Source organism: Alexandromys fortis, unplaced genomic scaffold (genome assembly GCF_014885135.2).
Source record: "Alexandromys fortis isolate MF-2015 unplaced genomic scaffold, M_Fortis_MF-2015_v1.1 scaffold_17, whole genome shotgun sequence".
Lineage (NCBI taxonomy): Eukaryota > Metazoa > Chordata > Mammalia > Rodentia > Cricetidae > Alexandromys > Alexandromys fortis.
Genome location: NW_026067896.1, coordinates 6,476,225 through 6,499,116, shown reverse-complemented (window position 1 = coordinate 6,499,116; position 22,892 = coordinate 6,476,225). Strand labels below are relative to the sequence as shown.

General features: G+C 40.0%; 1 protein-coding gene across 3 annotated transcripts in view; it reads right to left on the bottom strand.

Annotated features, from left to right (window-relative positions):
• Positions 1 to 22,892, bottom strand: part of Oxr1 (oxidation resistance 1) — a 179,919-nt gene that overhangs the window by 78,355 nt on the left and 78,672 nt on the right. The window contains exon 1 of one of the 3 annotated variants that reach the window (XM_050162130.1): positions 14,044 to 14,062. The exons of the other annotated variants lie outside the window; for them this stretch is intronic. Within the exon in view, the coding sequence (XP_050018087.1) occupies positions 14,044 to 14,062 (19 nt within the window). Of the gene's footprint in view, positions 1 to 14,043; positions 14,063 to 22,892 lie in introns of those variants that run through there. 3 annotated transcript variants of the gene reach the window in all.

Here is a 22,892-nt window from a genome sequence, read left to right as displayed (position 1 = left end):
GCCTCAGAACTCACTATCTTATCTCTTCAATGTGTTTTACTAAAATCTGAAAGGTGTATCTAATTAGATGGGTTTTATATCTTTTTTCCTTCCACATTTTCTAGGAAGCCTATTTTTCTAGCCTGTGATTTGGTTTGGGGACTTTATCAATACTAATTTCTCAATGAATACCGATAACCTTCTTTTCTAGGATATAAACAAATTTCCCAGGGACTCTGGTTTTATTTTCATCTCCAGACTAAGCATTCAGCATATCTTTGGCATTGCATCCTAACGAGGCTGTCGTTGTACAGGGCACACCATAATAAACATTAGAGTTGGTAGTTTGCTCAGAAGATTGTCCCAGGGCTTCACTGATGGGATTTTTTTTTCAGTTAATAATTAAATGACAACATTAGCACTATATTCCATGTGTCTGTTTGTGTTGAAAATCACCAAATGTTTATACAATCTTATTAGACACAATATTTCTTTATGGTTATGATCTTTAATGACTCAATTCAGCTCATTACAAAATAATAATAGCTATTCAGTAAATACTGATTGAATGTTCTCTATGAGGGCCAGAACTAAGCTCAGAACTGTGGAGTATTTAAACTCCCACAAATATCTTCTGCTACATTTTTGGTTAAAACCACTAACTAACAAATGAAAAATAAAACGCACAAGCAGTTTAAGGGTGAATATTTCTGAAGACTTTGGATTGTTTTGCAATTTGAAATCCCATTCTTATGCACTTAGTTAAGTTGACTAGCATCCTCACATAAAGCTAGCAACAGTCACTTGAGGGAAATGTGAATACATGCTGTGAAAACCAGGAGAAGAAGGAACTGTTGCTAATGCCCGTTGGTGAGCGCAGACTTAATTCTGCACGGTGGCCATCAGTGGAGAGCTTCCTCAAAAATTAAAATTAGAACTATACTGTGACCCACTGACTCCAATAAATGGTCTATACCCCTAAGAACAAGGCCAGCTTGCTTAAGGGAATCTGCACATCCATGTTTACCACGGCACTGCTGAAAATAGTAAGTCATGACTCCAGCCTAGATGGAAAAACAATGTGGTATACGTATAAATACAATTGACATTCATCCAGCCACAGAGAAGAGCTAAGCTATATCATTCCCAGGAAAATGTATGGAACTGGAGATCACTGTGCTAAGCAGAAGAAGCCCCCACCCCAAACTTGCATGATGTCTTTGCTGTCATGTAGACTCTAGGAAGAAGAAGACATGGAGGTTGAAGAAGGACTATTGAAGATATGAAACAAAGAAAGAAGAGGGGGAGAAGTGATAGTAATTGTGGGGTGAAAATAATCAAAGTATGTTATATCAATATATAGAAATGTCATAATGAAACTTTATGCTTTGCATGGTTACTATGAATTTATTTAAAAGTTGTGACATTTTAGAAAACCAGAAGTTGCAATTGTCTATTTGTGGTCACGTAGTTATGTGATATTTATGAGAAGAGATATGTTCTACTTATGCAGATGTGGAAATCAAGAAAAGAACTAAAATGTCAAAATGTTTCAGTAGCTTCCAAAGTACAGAGAACTCATTCAGCGATCCCACCAACAACCTTCCTGTCTCCATTCTACCCCTCTCTGTCCCCAAAGTACCCTGCTCTCCTGATCCGTCTTCACCGAACCAGTATTAGACATATTTAATTCATCTTTAACGTTTAGTTGTCTCCATTCCAAGTAACAGCTCCCCGATTCCCTGCCACCCCAAACAGTCCCATGAGCTTCCTCACTTCCTGCTCTGCAACCCACTAGGGCAGGTAGGAGCACAACATAAAGCAAGGTGTGATGGCCATGGGCAAGAGCTGCCTGGAATTAAAGAAGAGTCCTAGAATTAGAATCCCATTAAAAATAAGGAACGCGTATTGGTAATTCTACAACTTAAATATACAGCGGATATTTAACAATGAGAGATCTAGCAAATGAAAAGTTCTAGTTAATAATAAATATGCCTCCCCATGCTTCCTCTTTTCTTATCTACCATCAAGTTGCTTCCTCTTCTGTGCTATCTAAAGTTCTCTGTATTCTACCCTAGTGCATATCAGTCTTGTGTCTATCAAGGATAAGAACACACATGTCCCCAACTACCCAGTATCTAAACAACAGCATAATATATCCCAAAACAGAATAATAGTGGAGCCAACTTGAGAGAGACTTGGTTTAGAGACTCCTATGTGAGGCTCACAGACATAGAAGCTTCCGTTCCTGTGCCCATTTTCTTAGATGGGAGTGGGAGATGGAAGGATGGGGGTGTTAGATTTCACAATGGGGAGGATTTTTAGTCTCGTGACTCTAACAGTTATTCCATTTTTGTATGCCATTAATTGTTGCAATAACCTTGGAGGCCAAGGGCACAATATGTTCCCAGCACTGTAGATGAAGTAATAACATCCAAGGAATTGATGCCTTAACTATTTTGAAGTTTACTGCTTTGAAGTAACTTCTGTCTATAACAGGAGACAAGGGAACCGAATTAAACTTTTAGGGCTCATCTATAAATTCCTAGACAGATGCATGAAGTTCTTTGAAGACTAAGATTGTTATTTATAGACATACTATCCTGTATTTCAGTCCTGTTAACTATTACATTACTTCACACTGTAACTTTCTTCATAGCAGTACTAAATACCACCCGAGAATGAATGGGGGATACTACTACTCAATTGTTTTGTTCTCTCTAAAACAGTATTAAAAACGTTTGCATTCCTCCTCAGTGGGATTATGAAGAACAGTGACTATTCATGTGCTTTACAATTGATAACATACTTTTGACATATGGAAGCTCTTTAAGGGATGATATTCATCATTAAATTGCATCTGTACTACTTGACATAGCAATATATAATTAAAAGCAAACATGTGCTTCTGAGTTTTTAAATGCTAATAGACATGAAAACTGTAATAAAGACAGTGACAATAACTGTTTGCTTTGTCAGTTGACCACTGTCTGTTCAGGGAACAAGGATCGGGTGGATATCTAGGACCCTGGACCAGAGGACAGAAGATCAACGCTCCAGTCCGAGAGCCTTTGCTGACTCACTGAGTGGCCTTGTGCTTATCGGTTGATTTCTCTCCTGCTTTTAGATGATAAAATTTAGGACGGTTTGTGCATCCTCTAGCCTCCTAGAAGTTCTGTGAGTGTTGATATGATTGTAAAATGTCATTTAAAGTAACAATAGATGAGCAAAAGAGAAAAATAGATAAAACCAAGTATTAGTGGAGAATAAAAGGTGTGACTGCACCTTTTTCGAGATACGACTTTTACAAATTAAATCCTTCTCATTTTAATTGTTTGGATAGGAAAGTGCTATACATTTTCCCCAGTCCACAAGAACTCCTGAGTAAAATGGGGAATTGGGATTACCATTTTTTAAAGAAGGTTTTTATTTTACTTTATTGTTTTAAAGTTTGGCTTTTGCTCATCCATCTTTTCTCTCTTGGGTGAAAGAATCTCTTTGTTCACTGGAGAGAAAAAAGGAATGATGTCGGAAGGCCACTTTGATAGTTCTCTGATAGCCCATTCACTTCTTAACTCTGGCTGTGCTCTTTCCCCGCAATCTTGCTGAGAGTTGGTTGGCCTGGGAGTGAAGCCCCACACAGCACAGAAGCGGCAATTCATCACTAAAGGGAGTACCGCATACTTCAAGACATAATTAAACCTGCCTCACCCTGCAACTGTTTAGCACGTGCTGGGTGCTGTGCCCGGTGCTTAGCTCCGAGGAGGCAAAGCCAGGGGAGATAAGCATCCATACCAACAGGACTGCCCACAGATGACAACTATAAAAACACACTCATGGTCACACTGCGGCACGGTGAAGGCGAGGATGGCTGAAGAGAGAGTAGATGAAGACTCAGCATCTCCAGAGAACCAGTGAAGTGGTGGCTCACCTCACCTTGGGGGGACAAGGGGAAAAAGAAAAATTTTTTCCTAAACATTGTAAGTTTTATGTTAATGTGGTTCTAGAAATGAATATTTAATAAGTGGAAGTGTACACAAGGCAGGGTGCCAGACAGCAGTAAGATCTATAAACCCATCAGCCTCAGAGTTGGAGAGATAAAATTACAACACTGTTTCTAACTATAGATGTGACCTTGGGTGATTTGCCCAGCTTTTTCAAATATGTTTTTTTTAAAAATAATTTTATTTGTAAAATAGAGTTTATGAAAAACTTCTGTGTTTCATGGGGTGTGCGATATTAATGAAAGACTACACAGAAGCAACCAGACCAGACCCTGGCACCAGGAAAAAGATAAGTTCTCAAAAGACGTTGATGATATGATTTATTCTTTGACTGATTTTCTAATTGATCCCTTACAGTAACACATAGAATACTTTTTGACAGTATTTTAGGAAGACAGATCACCAAACATAAAAACCTGCGGAAATCATGATGAAGCATGTAGATCATGTGAAAAGAGGTAGTGGGAGAGCTTGAAGGAGTCTTGAGGGAGAAAAATCACTGAGCTATGTGTCCAAAGGATCAGAGGGCAGTGGGAGACAGGAGGAAGGAGTTGCTATATATATATAAAGTCGTTCTGTGTGAGAGCAGGTGTGGGGGATTTCTATGTGGAATACTATACTTTGGAAATGTCATGCAGACATCCACCTTTCCTAATGATCGTCCTGGTATGGAAAACACATCAGGGCTCCTGGTAGTTTGAGTGAGAATGACCCCCATGGGCTCCTATGGTTTAAATACTAGGTCCTTGGTTGGTGAAACTATTTGGGGAGGACTTGGAGGTGTGGACTGTTTGGAAGAGATGTCAGTGGGTGTGGGCTTTGGGGTTTCAAAAGCCCAGGACATTTCTGTTTAGCTTTCTCTGCCTCGTGCTTTTGGAAAAAGATGGAAGCCTTCAGCTAACAGCTCCAGTGCCATGTCTGCCTGCTTGTCAGCATGTTCCCTCTCATGGTGGTCTTAAGCTCGAACCCTCTTGAACTGTGAACCCCAAATTAAGCATTTCCCTTTATAATTTCCTGGATCATGGTGTCTTATCTCAAGAATATAAAAACAAAGTACCTAAGACAGGACTCATGTCCCAAATGCTTCCGTTAACCAGAACCCCCATCAGCAATGGTACTTCTGAATTGGTTTCTACTACTACTGATTGGCATGAGGTCTGAATTGTCCCTTAAAAATCAAGACGTAAGTAAGCTAAGCTCCTCGATTGAAATAGAAGAGCTAAATATCAGTAGGCTGTTTCTTAGTTGCTGGAAAGCAACAGAAAGAAGTGTTTGGGAAGCCTGCCAACACGATCATTTTTGCCATCTTTCCACAATGGTGATACCATGGTGATTCAAGAATAGTCAATCAAACACCTGCCATGGAGGTCTACACAACAGCACAGGTTCTCATTCACACATGGATGCAGGCTTCTCTTACAGCATCAGCCGAGAGCTTTCACAGTCCCTTACAGCTGTTTTGTGGAGAGAATCACCATAAGACGCTGGGTCTGAAAGGCAAAAGACACTGGAGAACCTTTAAAATGTGAAGAAGCTGGATTGTGTGGAAGGACTGTTTCCTTCTGCTAACCCAGCAGGACCTGCAGAGACACCACAGGAGAAATTAAGTTGTCTTTTGAAATCTCCGCATGTCAGTCCCGAACTCTCCTCCTTTCTGACATGCCTCTGATCATTTTGATGAAACTGCCATGATCTTTTGACTCAAGTTGTTTATGTGACATCTACGTGTAGTTTGGGCTGTATATGTGTATCTGTGTGCACTTGGTGCTTGGATGTGCATCCACACTTACTTGGTGCTGTGCATGTACATCCACTGTAAATATACTGAAAGTGATTTTCTAAATCATGAAGCATTAAATTTATCCAATGTGTTAGAAAAAATGTGTCCCAATTTTTAGCGACGAAAACTACAAGATCTCCATGTTTAAGCTCTTGTAATAGTGGTTTGAAAAAGGAACGATTACAAGGACCTATAAATATGCTATAAAATGCTAAAATAGTAGGCCAGATTGACAGATTTTTTTCAAGTGGGTGTCTCAGCAGAACAGCAGAAAAGAAATTAGAATAAAATCCTCACATTTTTGTCTTAAGTTTAATAAATGAGTACTCAAAACAAAGTAAGAAAATGAGCTATTTTGAAAGCTATTTATAACAAAGATTTCATTACCAGGTGAAGTAAGTAGTAAGTAAACCAGTAAAGAAATGAGAGGCAACAGCAGAAGTCCATCAACGTAAAAACATAGAGAGGAAGGCTGGGTGGTGGGTTTAATCCCAGCAGTTGGGAGGCAGAGGCAGGTGGGTCTCTGTGAGTTCAAGGCCAGCCTGGTCTACACAGTGAGTTCCAGGAGAGCAGAGGCTGTTACACAGAGAAACCCTGTCTCAAACAAATAAACAAACAAACAAACTTGAAAAGGACTGAATTAGAAAAACCACCAAATTCCAGTCAAGGCTTTGTTATACAGAGGTTGACAAAAATCAATAAAAAGCATTGGCTGAGCCTAACTTTTGGAAACGAATGTCAAAAATACCTTGTTTTCTTTCTCTACAAAAGGAGTTTTCTGAGCTGGAGATGGCTTAGTGGGTGAGAATGTTTACTGCACAGGAGTCAGAAGTTGAGTTTGTATCCCAGCACTCATATTAAAGGCTGGGTGTGGCCACCTGTGTGCCTGGAACTCCAGTCCCATAGGTGCTGAGATAGGAGCTAGGGCTAGGCCACCAGTCTAGCTTCAGGCTGATGGAGAGAGCCTGTCTCAGCAGCTTAGGGTGAAGGGTGACAGACCAGGGTATCTGATATCCTCCTCTGGCCTCTAGACTTGCACAGGCACCTGCACCCCACTTCCACCATTACACAAAGGGGTTTTAGTTAACGGGCTGAGACAGCCTGTAATATACTTCTTCACAGTGGCTTATTTCTAGCAATTAAAATATAAAGGACGAATATGTAGCATGGCTATATAGCTCTGACTGACATGATTTGGTCTTCCATTCATTGTAGCAGTTTTTATTTTCTTTTTTGAACAATGGTAAGTTCTTCAATATTAAAGCCACGAGTGCATTTCAAATCTGGGTGAAAGGAAGGTTTCAAGGCTTCAACAATGTAGAGTGTGTACGGAGAGCCAGAGCTGCTTTGTGTAGCTGTAGGAGGACTCCATCTCCGAGACCGTTTGAAGTGGGCCTTTATTTATGTATGATAACAACAATGAAATATTTGTAGCCTGGTGCACATCGCAAGAACTTCATGAAACTTGAAGTAAAATGAAAGATTATTTAGCCGATGCTATCCATTACGCAGCATACAGCAAATTCAAGTTGTCTACTGTTACAAATAATCATCCTATTTACAGATGAACACACCTAAGGGGCAGCCAGTGCTGTGGGCGTAGGTGAGGGTCAGTTCTGAGTGTTAAGAAGTGATTCTGTACTCCTTCACTAACCTCACTGGCTGTTCTTCCTGTGGTAGTTTGAATCAAAATGGATGGTCCCGTAGGTTCATAGGGAGTGGCAGTATTTGAAAGGGCTAGGCACTGTTGCCTTGTGTGCTCTTCTGGAGAAAGTGTGTCACTGGGGATGAGCTTTGAGGTTTTAGAAGCTCAAGCTGGGCCCAAGTGGCTCACTCTCTCATGCTTCTGCCTGCCTCTCCAGCAACTGCCTGCAGCCACGCTTCCCACCATGATAATCATGGACTAAACCTCCAAACTGTAAACCGGCCCCAATTAAATGTTTTCTGTTATAACAGTTGCCTCTCCACAGCAGAAGAAACCTTAACTAAGACACTTCTATTGGTTGAAAACAGCTAATTCACTTCCATCCCAAGGCCCTTCTCAACACCAGCCTTGCTCTTCTGTGAGACCCTTTCCTGTCGCCCCCTTCCTATCCTGAGCTATAGCTGTAATGACACCTTCTCAGAGACGCCCCATCATTACCCAAACTAATTACACCACTCCCACCTACTGCCTCAGGCAATCACATTACTCTATTATTTTCTTCTTAGCCTTTCTTATTTAAACATTTTATTATCTTTTTAATGGCTTGTTGATAAAGAGACCACCACTAAGCTCTCCTGACAGGACCTGAGGCTCAGCAGTCTGCCTCTGGGCTGGATAGACTGTTAGGCTTTGGGCTATGGTGGGGAAAGTCCAGAGTGATTTGGAGTGATAGAGAAAATGACCAACTGAAACCTGACTTTCCAAAGCGAGGCACTGCCAGGAAGTGCACACAGTATGTAATTCCTACCAAACAAGCTCGGTATAAATGACCTTCCACACTGTTGAGTGTTGACAGCTAAATCCTTCAGGAAAGTTGGCCTAATACCTTAGCAAAAATAAAGAAGTGGAAAATAGGATCTATTGTTCTGGATTCCTAGTACCCTGTAGTCTAAATCCTGCGAAGAAGTGGTTGAGTTAGTTTGGGAGACCTGATCTTCAAATGGTCTACATGATGCTTTTGCGTAAGACGATACTCTACCACAAGTTAAATTCAATAGCCCATCCAGTAACTGATTTGACTGGAGTGTCGAGCCAAAACACTCGAAACAAAATTTAAAAATCTCTTCTAATTGGTTCTATCCTGTGGGGCAGAGTTCTGAGGGAGGAAACCTGTGTCTCCGGCATTCTTTGCTTCTTTCAAGAATGACTTCGTCAGAGGGTTCTTTAGTTCCTAGTGACTGCCTCTCTCCCCAGACTCCAAACTTGGCGTTACCAAGTATATAGTCCTTTTCTGCTTTATTATTGCACACTGTAGTAATTAAATAAACATTTTCGTATATTGCTTTCTTTCTTTCTTTTTTTTTTTATTTTTCCACAGTGCACATTATTTATACTATGTCACAATGTCAAGTTGGGAGCATAGGCCCCAGTCCCTCGCATGTATCTCAGCCCCCAGTCCTGGTCTGGACTCCAAATCTCAGCAGGCCATATCCTGATCCCTCCTTGGGGGTGGGGTCAGGACCACTCCCCAGGGTATGTAAGTGATTTCCCCAATAGAGAAACACATGGTCCCCCTTTCTTCCTCCTAGGGGTTTCGTTCCCACAGCTTCTAGGTTTCCCCCCTCAGGGCCACCCGAGAGCACAGATCTCCCATTAAACCTGGATATTCCTTAATTTGGCTTCTTTTGATTTGGCCTGATTGGGAATTTTTGCGTCGGTGGGGAGCTAATATTAAGAAGTATTCCTAACACACACAAGTCTTATGCCTTATTTAAAAATAACATTTTACATATGACAGTGACAAGCCTTGGCTGTGTATCAGTGTTCTGTGTAGTCGGAGGACACTGGAGTGTTCTATCTAACTGCATTGAAAGCACGTGGAAGAACTCCTGGGGGTTGGGCAGTGTAGTTAGTGGTAGAGCCTGTGACTCCCATGGGCTTTTTTTAATCACTGTCAGAGGAAAAACATCTTCCTCTTTTCCTTTGGTTGCTTGAGACCTGCCACCACGGTGAATGGCAGAGTAACCATCTGGACCAGGCAGACTATGTTCAACTATCTACTTGAAGGAAACAGTCATTGGCATCTTGTACCCTTGAAGCAGTAGTACCAAAGACAGCCAAAATATGTAAAACCTTCATCTTTCTGTTTGAATTAAGAACCTATTTTAGTATAGCAAGACATGGTTTTTGCATGATTTACGGTTCCTTAGAAGAAAAGGCATGGCCTGCATGAGAAGCAAAGACCTCAGGGAAGATATACAAAATTTTGAAGTTTTTGACAGGCAGAAACAATTTAGGAGAGAATAATCTTTCCAACTAGTGACTACGAACGCCCTCCATCCAGGCCAGTTTCCACCCACATCTACCTTAGCATGGCACCTTCTGTTCGCGCTCTTACAAGCAGCCTATCCGCATACACAACATATCCAGTAAACATTTGCCTCATTACAAGGTAATCTACAGGGGCACAGGCCCGTAATTCCAGGACGATTGGGTGTTTAATGCTGGGCTCAGTCATATAGCAAGCGTAATATGCTTCATAGGGCCCTCATTAAAAAAAAAAAGGCCTAAAATAAAACAAAACCCCAACAAATCTTGTATTTTCTCATCACTATAAAACAAACATCCTTATTGAACACTACCATCTGAAGGACTTGAAATATTCTGTTTTAAAAACACAATACAATTATTTATTCTAGTCATGCTTTATGATTTTGAAACTGTGAGATCCAGTATAATAAAAAGTAAATATTACAGAAAACACACACTTCTACACCAGGTTATTTTTTTTGTTTGCTTGCTTGCTTTGTTTTTATTTAAGGACCTAAGAATTTGGTTCCTAGGCAGCTGTCCGTACCTGTGTTCTTTCCTGAGGTTCATTTATAGGATGAAACCTTAAAATCTCAGTAAACAAATGGCGAAGTTTTGTGACCAACTTCATTAAGTCGTTTCTCCTCGCGTCACATCCCCTCAGTGGATGCACAGAGAAGGGCAGAGGAAGGACAGCTCAGCCCTATTGTGAGTTGCAAATTGTACTCAGCATTATCTTATACCTACCTATAACTCTTCCTGTCGGGGGAAAGCCTTTGTTAAAATATGTGTTCTCATTGTTTCATTTAACATCTTTGTGGACCACAGGGTACCAAAACAACAGTCAGATAAAGTTGCCTTTCTTTGACCAAGCACATGAAGAGTACTGTCACCTCCTCGACATGAGGGGTTAACAAACCTGTCACAAAGACTTCCTGAAAGTCAGAGTGAAGAAGATAGGTATATGTTAATACACTACCACAGGCGCGAACACCTTGTTCTGGGAGTCTCAGTGAAGGAAAGCTCACCGCTAAAAAGTACCATGTTCTTTCTTAAATAGAAGGAACAAAGATAGGGAAGGACTAGGAGAATCTGTGTCTTTTATTTTTAATCTCCAGGAGTGCTGTGGGCTGTGGTTTGCTAACTCAATAAAGGACAGACGTTCTCAGAGGCTGCTGTATGCTCACTGCTGAGATTCAGGATAGACAGATGTGGAGGGGCTCTCAGCGGGCACACTCCACAGTTCTCAGCTTCATTTCAAATCGTTTATGGATCATATCATTATTAGCAATGATAATTGAAAAGTTGAATGTATTCTTATTAGTTTTTAATTAATTCTACAATTTCTTCTTTCCTCATGCTAACTTTTTCTAACATATGAACCTAGTAATACCTTAATGTTGATCCTTAAAATTTATTATTTAATATTTAATAATCATAATTTAACAGTACTTGGTGGCTTTAAATACACTCCCACGTATATCGGTTTCATCTTCAATATTTTTATCAATTATTATTGATGTGCATGCGTGTATGGTATGCTTATGAGACAGATGCATGTGTGCAACTGGAGGTTCAAGGACAGCTTTGTTGAGCTGCTACTTCTCTTGAACTCAAGAGGCTAGATGTGCGTCGCAAGCATCTGAGCCCTCTCACAGTCTGAAAGCCAGTCAGATGCAGTTTAGGGTTTGCTTTCGTTATGTTATGTGGAAATGGAACGCAGGGCCTTGCCCATCTTAGGCAAAGGAGCCACATCCCCGGCCACCATTTTTAGCATTTTTTTATAGTGATGAAGAAACAATACTGTTTCTGTTCTCTAGATGGGAGCATGGGAATTAACACTGCTTATTGTACATTAAGAAGCAGAATCCTGATGCCTGCCTTGGTCTTCAGTATCAAAGTCATGGTCCCTTTTCTATTTCATTACAGTTGAACACTGGCAACTAAATTTTTAATAATAATCTCTGAATGTTTTCCAGGCTTCCCTTAAGAGCTTTGGGCAAAAAAATAAAAAGATAAAGAAAAATAGACTCACCATACAAATACACCAGGAAGGTGCAGAACATTAAAGAGAGACAAAACGGGCCATGAGAGAGCCACATGAGGAGAAGCAATGGGCTTACAAAATCTGAATATAAAGTATATATTATACAAGTAAAAATATATAAAACATAAAATATATTATATACAATATATATAAAAAGTATAAAAATATATACATCCATATATGTACTGCTGTATTTATCAAACCAAGATGCTGTTAGTTGTGTGATAAAACACAAGGACTTTTTTTTTTAAAAAAACTCAGCAGTAGAATGCATGTCATGGTCGACGCCCAACACTGTGAAATAATATTTAATAGTAAAAAATAATAATGCAAGCTTTAGAAGATGTATCCTAGACTCAAGGTAATACCTGTAGTGATTACAGGAGAGCATAAAAATTCTCAAAATCAGTCATCATACAACTTTATTTGACAATCAATAAGCATTTATTAAGTGACTATAGATAGGTACAAAGAAGCTGAATGCATAATGAAGAAGATGCTTAAGTGCTATACGTATGAAATATTCATTGCCATCCTTCAGTTTCAGAGGGATGACGACTGGGGAGGGAAGCAAACTCACTTGGACAGGATGCCTGTGTGTGGAGCTGCCACGGGATATGAGGAATGGAGAGAAGGAGGCCTCTGAGAAGGGGGGGGCAGGCACAGGCTGCAATGGCAGAGAGATGGCAAGAATGGGCTCAGCTGACCCAGGCAGGACCCTTGATAAAATTTAAATGTGGTCTGCATCCTGCTCATCTCAGATCTTCCTATCCCAGAAAATGTAAATTCTAGTTCATATATGAAATGAACGATCCATCAGCCTTGAAAAGGAGTTTCATATTGTTTTGGTAGTACCCATAGAATCGTATCTAAAGTTGCCCATTTTTGTGTATTTTTTAAATTGACCATAATTTGATTACCATTAAGGTCTGTACTAAGTTTAATTGGTTTAAGCATTCGGTACTGCTTAGAAATTCAGCTTTGCTGTGTGATGATTAGCCTCCCCAGTGGCTTAAAATCTTAAAAATTATGATTAAAATTATAGTTGTTTAGCCTGAAAGCAACTGCCTAACTATTTTCCTGATGATTTTGCATGTATTAGGATTATCATCGTATCTGTGTGACGAGCTAAAAAAAAAATAAAATTCAGTTGTTTATTTGTAATTATACTCATTCTACTTTCTGCAATGGGAATTACACAACATGTTCTATGATGTGAATTAATCATATTTTAAATTACCCAGATGAAAAAAAAAAAGAAACACGCAACCTTTTAGCTGTTCATGATGCCCACCGATTTGTTACTAATTTGAGAGGACTAACAGCTGTTAATATCATTAAATCATATGACTTAAGTGACAAACTATCTTATATATGCTGATATTGTCACACACACACACTTTGTGATCGACAAAATACTGAACTAGTTAATGGTAATAATTACTTCTTTGGAAAGGCAAAACTATAAATAAATCATAATGTAGAACAATTTCGTTTTAAAAGTCAATAATGAATTCCATCTGCTGCATGTCATTAACTATCAAAGGGGGCACTTACACGGTTTGCTTCTTTTTATATCTCTTTTCTTGCCACTTAAAAGTCCAGGTCAATCCATCAATGGTAATGTTAGTTTGGTTTGTTTGATCAAAAGTTTAAAACATGAAAAAGGAGGAAGAAATAACTCTTAAACCTTCTCTTTCTTTGAAGGTTACAGGACTTAAAGTCATAAATAAAACACTAACGGGAAAAAAATTAAGCCAATTTTTAAGCAGATGGTCAGGAGATAGTTAATAAAATGGATCACAAGTCTCTGGGACCCGGAATACAGGGTTAATAAAAGAAAGAACGCATGGCTTGATCGCTGTCATTATGAGGCTTTTATTTAAGGAGATATGGACATTGCATTCATTAATAACTTTTACAAATGTCACTGCACACAAAGCAGACCAAAACCATGGCCTGAATCCGTTTATTTTGGAGCACTTCCTTTTAAAAACACCATCACTACCAGTTCTTACAGCAAATCACAAAACCACACACATAAAAAAAAAATCTTTTGAAAAACGTATATTCAATGTAGATTTTGATAGGATTTCCTCTGCCCTGGCCTCCTGACCAAGCATTCCCTTCCTCTCAGCGGCAGGAGCTGTAGAACTTCCAACTGCACTGGCAGGTTCACCTAGCTCACCTAAATTTTAAACACATAATAAAAGAACGGAACCCTTCAAACCTGCTTAGCATAAGTTCCCAGAGCGCCTTGGCAAGCGTTTGCACCAACCTTTCCGTGCGCAGAACATCGCTGCAGTCCTCCCTGCAGGCCCACCTCAGCTGGCAGTGTGCTGCTTTCAAGACGCCAAGCCTGGGATTTGGGTTGGTATGCTTCCCCTGTAACACAGCACTTCCTTTCTGGAGATCGGCCTCTTCTCTAGCCCAGCCCAGTCCCTGAGCGTTGGTGTCAGTGTGTAAAACTAGAGGCTCCTATTTCAGAGGCAGCCTATTACACAGGCAGCCTACTGTGTCGGCCCTCTGACCGTGTACCTGCTCTTGCCTCAGTGAGCACTTTGGAAGCCATGCCAGCACGTTCTGCATGATGGGTTACTAAGTTGACCCTGTAAAGTCTGCCTCGATGAGAGATAAGAGAAGCAGTATTTAACTTCTGTGCACCTCCTTATCATAGAGCTCATGAAAGGCATGGCTGCCTTTAACAAGCTTCGGTTTTACGGTCCTAATTGTGCCAACAGGCTGAGGATTTGATAAGTTGGGTAGTAACCAGGTTGGTGCTCTATAGCTTGCCACATATTTGAATACTGCTCACCGTGGTTGGAATGCAAGATTGGCACCCACCACCACCCCAGAATCTCCAGCTGCCTCATCACGACATCGTCAATCTTTTTCACATTATGCGTATTTTCTTCTCTTTGCTAAAGCCACACTTACCATCCTGTGAACACTTAAGAATTGGGTCAACAGATAACAGTAACGACTCTTTTTCCCACATGAACTCTTAATTCACATCCCTTGTAAGTTCTGTAGAGACAACTGGCTGTGCCCACAACCTGCCTCTTTCCGACTCCTCGTTCATTTTCTTCAGCTTTAGAATCCAGCAGGAGATTTGGTGGATATCTATCTCCCTCCAGTCTCTGCTGCCACTGCCTGTTTTCCAGAACTTTCTTTGGGAGTAAGTGCATGGAAGTTTCAACAGGATGCAATACTGCCTCTGGCTTGGGGGTTTCAGATCACAGTTACCAGGAACAGAACGTGGAAACTCAACGATTACAGATGCTTGTGAGTCTAAGCCCTACTGGAAGTTTGAGCCGGTGGCCTGGAGAAGAACTGCATAGATTTACAAGTCATTGAGAACTAAGTGCAGAGCTGGTACCCGATGAAGACATGATGGCAACATAATGAAAACGGAGTCCACATTTCCAGCAACTCACATCTCCAGGGCTCCGTGTCCTATTTCACATGCCACACACAGATGGTGGTCTTTGGTAAGATATCGCAGCTCTGTAGCAAGCTGCTTGGCAGCTGGAAAAAAGGTCAAGCACTCTGATCTTAGAGGGAGCTGGTGTTCGCTGGCAACATGGAAATGTTTGCCTTGTGTTTTTTGAGGGAGCTGCATTTGGATCCATTACAAACCTTATACTTGATTCTTTCAAGAGCTGCAGCAGTATCCCAGGTCATTGCTACTGAATAAATAAAATAACCTACAGAAAACTTCTAGGTAAATTCCTTGCACTCTGCTTGAGTTATTGTTTCATAGCTGTTGAGCTCCATTGGCTTCCTTAATGCCGTTACTGGCTTATATTATTCCGAGACACCGTTCTGTTACATTTAAATGATGCTAATAACACAGTCTTACAGATGAACAACGCTTCACCTTTCATAAATATTCTCTTGCTGGTTATATAGTCATCCTGGGAGATGTTGCCTGTTCTCAAAATTTTTCTGTTGGATGTTGCCAGAAAACTAATATTTTAATGTTTTCTTGTAACTTAACATAGTAAACAGAATGAGAAGACAGAAGTGTTCTAAGATGCCATTGGGCTCAACTTCAAACAATTCCTCATATTCTCAGATGCCTGGGAAACCGTAGTAGCAGGTAGTAAGCATGAAGGTATTGACTCCTTTTTAAAGCAAGACTCTATTCCCAAAAGCACACATAAACAATAACTAAGCCAGTGTAAGCTTTTGACATACTTAAGTCTCACACAACAGTAGACATTATCCAAATTCATCGTCTTCATGACTAATCAATAACATAACTATGAAACTAGCAGTATACATTCACATACTCCCGCACGAAACACACACATGAATTGGTTACATTCTAGGCACCCACATAATTGAATAGCTATTCATCTACATGCATGTCAAATCAATATAAGATGGGTATTTTCCAATATTTTGTCACTTACTCTTAATTTGTTTACATTAAAATCTAAAAAATAAAACATAGTCTTGAGTTGTTGGTCTCCTCAGTTTAGTCTTAGAAAATTCTACAATAGCAAATCAATCATTTAGTTTGCTTAGAGATGCCCATAGTTGTAGCTTCTGGTAAAATATTGGCTGTCCATCACTTTTGGATAAAGGCCGTTAAGAAATTCTGATTTATGAACATTTTCAATGTTGTGGTCAGAAATGCTGTTGCTTATAAATCTACTCAAGCTTTTTTTTCATTTGTTTTCACTTGGTTTATTATACTTGCATCTGTTTTAAGACTGTGAACACTAAGCACTTTTTAATAACCTGGTGTCCAGTGTCTAAGTTTGTCGATTTACTTATTTGTAGTTCTGCAGACATAACTCGAGACTCCGCACATGCTAGGCAAGGGTTCTACGACTGAGCGACACCCAGTCTTCTGAGACAGGTTCTCACCACATAGCCCTCAGTGACCCCAAATCCTTGATCACTCAGTCTCTTCCCTGAGTTCTGGAAGAGTTGCTGTGCACCTTCAACCTGGATTTTAGTTTATTTTTTAGAGAGATTTGTAAGTATGATTAAATACATCTGCTTGTATATCTATTTTCTGTCCCTGTTTTCTTTATTTCAAAGCCAGTCTGGATGCACCTTTCAAAGAAGAAAAATGAGAAAAAAAAGTCATCTTCAGAAGATTTAGGAAGTTGGAGTTCGAAATCATCTCCTTTAACTACAGACACGCCTTACTGACGGCATAATTATAAAAACCCATTTGCTAATATCCCATTGTAACGTCAGGAAGAAAGCCTCAACCCGAGATGAGATGTGTGTTTTATGAGCAGCGTGAATCCATCAAAAATGTACTCTATAGGCATCTCCCCTAGGGGCAGTCCAAAAGGAGTCAAAAGTAGGGGGAAGCGATGAGGATAAAAGCTAACAGTTAGAAAGCGAAGAGTCCAGGGCTCTTGCATACCATAAAGTCATCATGCCTGCTTCACAGAAAACAGGAATATTGTTCTGTGACAATGTTTAATTATCAAGATTTAATTTCATTTTGGGGAGCAGAGTTAGTAGTTAAGAGGGACACTTAAAATTTCTAAAGTGCCTGCAGTACCTCTCTTTTCCTGCCTTTTACAGGGCATGGATATCAAGTATGTTTGGAGAGTTGAACACATAAATATCTCATAAAAGTCCTATATGGTTGCAGGAATAAAAGATACTTATCCTGATGGTTTAACCAGACCAAGTAGCATATAACATAGACTAGTGGTGTTCAGTAAGCGATAAATATTGGAACAACTCATCATGTGTTCTTGTGGTGACCCAGTCATCAGACAATGCAGACTCTTTATTTCCTTCTCTTTTTCCCCCTTGTGAGACTATTTTGTGACTAAGGGCAAAAAGTCCCTTAAAGTTCCGTGATTCCCCTTAGGGAAAATGTCTCTTGTGAAGCAGAGGGTATATTTATCATTCTTTACTTCTGTTGGGCTTCGTGGTGGTGACCCCGCTCTCCCTGGGCAATACAGACCTATGCTTTTCAGAATGTACGCACTACAAATGTGTAGGGAAGGTCCTGGAGATGGTCAGTCTGGGCTCGAGACTGCAGTAGCTGACCCATTTTCTTCTCAGCTTTGTCACCCGTGAAACAAGGATTGTAATATTTTCTACCACGAAGGGTTGTAAGAATTGAATAATTTAGCATGTACAGGATAAAGTGGGAGCGTCAGGACATCAAAACTCGGAAAGTGCAGGCTTTGAAATGACTCTTATGAAGAGAGACGCACGAAAGGATATACAGAGTACTCTGAGACTGTATTCAGAAGAGCCAAAGCTAGCTTCCACTAAGGATAGCTGCAGGCCCGAGTTTGCCACGACCCTGCTCATAATCACCAAGCTGCAGGTTTATGCCATGCACTCATCAAAGGATGACAGGGTAAAGAAAATTCAGTAAACACCTGGTGGAGTTTTACTCAGATAGAAAATTATTAAAATTAAGTCATTTGTAGGAAGACAGATGAAGCTGAAGATGATTGTGTGTACTATTTAAACCAGACTCACAAGAATACGCATTGCCCGTTCTTTCTCATGTTGGATGTAAAGGGAACAGAAAGCCCGTGGCTATGACAGTGACTATGAAGAACTGGAAAGGGTGAATGTTCTCTTCTGGAAAAACCTCATACATCACACGTACCTGACACTCCTAGCTCCACTCTGCTTAAACACATAAGTAAAATCAAAATTTTAAATATTAAAAAAAGAATTGGAAAGTGTTAAGACAATGCTGAGAAGACCAGAAAGGGCCACAGACAGGGTGAGTATGATTGAAGTCTATTTCATGCAAGTTTGAAAATGTCACAAAGAGAAAATCACTTTGCACAACTATTATTACCTAATTTAAGAAAGGCTTTTAAGGATAAAAGCACAGCTCTTCATTGACACTGCAAATTATTACAACAGGGCTAGTAATACAGACACTAAGCCAAGAAATAACCTAGCTGCAAAGAGAATTGTGTCTGTTAGTCACCCTATAGAGTGGGCCAACCTGCTAACCAGGAGAAAAGCAGACACTGAAGAGTAGCTATCCTCTCTGTGTGGTTAATATTGCCTGTCTTGCTCTTAAAGACAAAAAATTGTCAGTTGTGGCAAAGAATAGGTAGGATTTAATCAAGATATTAATGATGATGTATCATCTTATAATTCATCTAGTTATTTCTAACAAAATTTCAGAAACCTTAAAAATCATTTTTCCTCACTTTTTCCATGTGGAATATCCAGAGAACAATGGAGTTAATTTATGAAAGTTACCAGTTTTTCATAATTAATTACAGCTAAATGTATTTAGAAATCAATTTTACAATTTTATTTTTTTGTTTCTTTTCTTTTCTTTTCTTNTTTTTTGATTTTTCGAGACAGGGTTTCTCCGTAGCTTTTTGGTTCCTGTCCTGGAACTAGCTCTTGTAGACCAGGCTGGCCTCGAGCTCACAGAGATCCGCCTGCCTCTGCCTCCCGAGTGCTGGGATTAAAGGCGTGCGCCACCACCGCCCGGTTTTCTTTTCTTCTTTTTATTGGTTTTTTGAGACAGGGTTTCTCTGTAGCTTTGGGGTCTGTCCTGGAATTAGCTCTTAGACCAGGCTGGCCTCGAACTCACAGAGATCCTCCTGCCTTTGCCTCCTGAGTGCTGGGATTAAAGGCAAGTGCCACCACTGCCTGGCCAATTTTACAATTTTAAAAACTGGCAAAAATAATATGCATGTTCCACAGGTTAGATGGTGTTATGATTTACCTAATACGAACGTCAGAAAACTGTAGTTGAGTGTTATACTAATCAGGTATAAGTCATGCACTACTATAGAAAATTACTATTTGTACTTTATTAAATCAAATTAAAATTTGTGAAACTCTTACCAAATGAACCAGAAACTCTTTCTGTTAAAAGTGGTTCTTTTAGGGGGGGTACTATAGAACTGTACCGGCTTTGCTGAACTATTGTCTACTGATGGATTCTTCTGGAGGAACAGTCATTGCTCAGTTGTGAGGAGCCCACCACGCTCCAATGGATAGTTCCTGGTCACACAGATGGTCATGGTTAAACTCAGTGCATCTCAAAAACAAACAACCCAATAAAACTAAAGGACCAGAATAACATTAAAATGTCATGAATGTAGGAAGGGAGAAGAGAGAAGAGAGGAGAAGGGGAGGAGAGAGTTAGAAAGTGTGGGGGTAGCAACAATCGGAATACACTTTCTACCTGTGTGAGCCCTGAAAGAACAAACTCACCAAAAGTTTAAGAAGTGCCCTTTTTAATACTTATTTAAATAGCTTCTGGAACAGAACTTGAGGGCGTGTGGGTGGGTATTTCAAACATTGCCTGCCGTGAAGGTAAGTCTTGTTAAAACCACATTCTTAACAATGTAGAAATGTTTTGGAGTCAGGTCTTGAAAACAAAAATTTTTCTTCATACTTGCTTTAGAAAATTCAAAATACACACAAAAAGGTAAGGGTCACCCTTTAATAGCTATAAAAGAGTTTAGGGTTTGGTTAAAATATTTATATCAAGAGTGGAGAGTTTCCTAGTTTAGTCTGTTTCTGAGACAGGGTCTTTCTCCTTAGCCTAGGCTGGCCCTGCATTCACTGAAATGTGCCTCCTGCAGGCTCCTACTGGGACTGCAGGTTTAGCCCAGCACTGGGAAGACTGTTAAACATTGCATGGTTTTTACCTGCTGCCTTATAGAATTCCGCTGCACTGAGATCAGGTTCCTGTGTGCATGGTTTTCATTTCATCTTGTTCTCTGTTCCAGCCTCTCTTCTATTTTGTTTGTATTTAACACCGACTCGAAATAGCATTCAGATCGCTTTTGCAACAAAGGGAGGCGGCCTTTAAGATTATGGCTATCACACAAAGATGAAATATAAAACATGAAATTGGGAATCTAATGACTGGGTAATGATCAGCAGGAAAAGGAAATGGACTAGAAATCATTTTGAAAAATAGTCCAAGATCTTTTAGGTGTGCTGGAGAACGAATGTGGTCTTTAAATAATATAATGATTCATTTTATTTTATTTATCTGCAGTCTAGGGCCTCGTGCATGCTCGCTATGTACTCTATCAGCAAGCTGTAGTCATACCTCCTATTTTTTTTTATTTTTACCACACAGAAAGCATACAATGTAGAATAATACCACATCAGGTCTATTTTGACCATCTGTCTGGAAATTATGAAAAACTGAACATCGTTATTTTATTTTTTTAAACCCATGTATTATACTTCCCAACAAAAATCACGGTGGCAGTTCAAAGACAAAAAGCCTTCTCCATCAGCACCTACACTGGAAAAGAGTCGTGCTGTTGTGTATCTCAGTTTTGAAACAGAAGAAAGGAATATGGGTTAGGAAAGGCCAGAGGTAAGAGAGACTGCAAGACTGTCTGGCCAGTATCTCTGAGTTCTGACCCACTGGCTGCTATATTCCTAACATAGCTTCGGGTATTCCAGGCACTGTTCCCTATCCTCTGGGCAATAGCTGTACTAGGGAGGCTGTTTCCATGGGCCTCACCACTTGGTGTTCTTTCCTCCTCCACAAACAGCACAGAATATCTTTAGGACAACTGAAATTAATACTAAGACTGAGTGTATTCGCTGTTTACACTAACAGGTTCTGGCTCATAGATTTCCTTCTCTGAGACTTTTTTTTTTTTTTGCTAATCATTGTGGGCCTGTTTTCTGTTTCTCGAACATGCTGAGCCTGTTCCTAGCTGGATTTTGCACTTGTAGTTCCTGCACTTGTTGAATGCGCTTTCCACCTGGACAATGGCCTGGCCTTGCTTCATCATTTTGTTTACTCTGGCTGTAAACTGTTTCATCAGAGCGGTCTTCTGACCACTGATGCATGTTGGAAAACACCCATATGTATCCAACAAGTGATACATACTAATTTATTGCTAGTTACCTTTACTAACATTTAAGGACAGGGGGTGTTCAACAGAGTTTCAATATCCAAAGGAATACTGTCAGACAGCAGTACGCGCCTGTTCAATGAGCCAAACAGAAGAAGCTAGCCATACAACAACAGATGTTCAACAAATATTTATAGGAAATTGAACTGATTGAAAGCACATATGCTATATGGGAATTTAACAGATGTATTAATAATTGTATTAATATGATATTTTAAATCTGCTTCTAAATGAATGTTATTTGGGGTGCTATAAGCTTCTAAGCTGGGGTTTAAAGTATTAATGACCTGATTATATAGGAGTGTATACTGTTGAAAGATAAATGTGATGGGTGGCAAAGAAAGTGCTCAAGGCAAAAACGACCAGCCTGTCATGAAGTCAATTGTGGCTTAGAAGAGGTAGGAAAGAGGAGACTTCCGGCAGTCCAAGAAACAAGGGATCTTGGACTTCGTAGATCTTGCAAATTACTTTTGACAATTTGATTTTAATCTCAGAGCCAAAGGGATACAATTAGGATTTGAAGTAGAGCCTTAACAGGATCAGATTTGACCTTCAGAGATTAGCCACAGGTCTTGCGATGGATCACAGAGAGATCCATCCTGAATGTAGGAGACCACCTCCGAGTTGATGATTGTCATCCGTCTGCTACGTGAAGCTGAATCACGGCAGCAGGGATGACAGGGGAGGATTAGCTCCGGACTCTTTAGAACTTGGTTTGGAGTTTTGGGTTACTTGGGGCATTGAGTCCTGAAAGGGAAACGCACGAACTAGCTTGGTAGCAGAAAAGGATGAAGGAAGAGGTTTAAAGGGGAAATCAACTTTGGAAAGGATAATACTGATAATATTGGACTACCTCCAGTGTATCCCAAGGACATGTTTAAGAAGCTGACCTCCTGTGCAATAAAAATGTCAATGAATTCCCCCCCCCCCCAAAAAAAAGAAGCTGACCTTCTTTGTATGTAGCAAAACTTAAGACCTAGAAAGTAGGTTTTCCTAATAAGACCATGCTGTTCCAGTTGGAGTGTAGTTTTCTTTTCCTTTCCTTTCCTTTCCTTTCCTTTCCTTTCCTTTCCTTTCCTTTCCTTTCCTTTCCTTTCCTTTCCTTTTTCCTTCCCTCCTTCTTTTCTTTTCTTTTCTTTTTTTTTTTGTTTTTAAGATATGGTGTCCTCTGCGTATCCCTGCTGTCCTGGAACCCACTCTGTAGACCAGACTAGCCCTGAGGTCTAATACATCACTGCCCTCTGTCTGTCTGTCT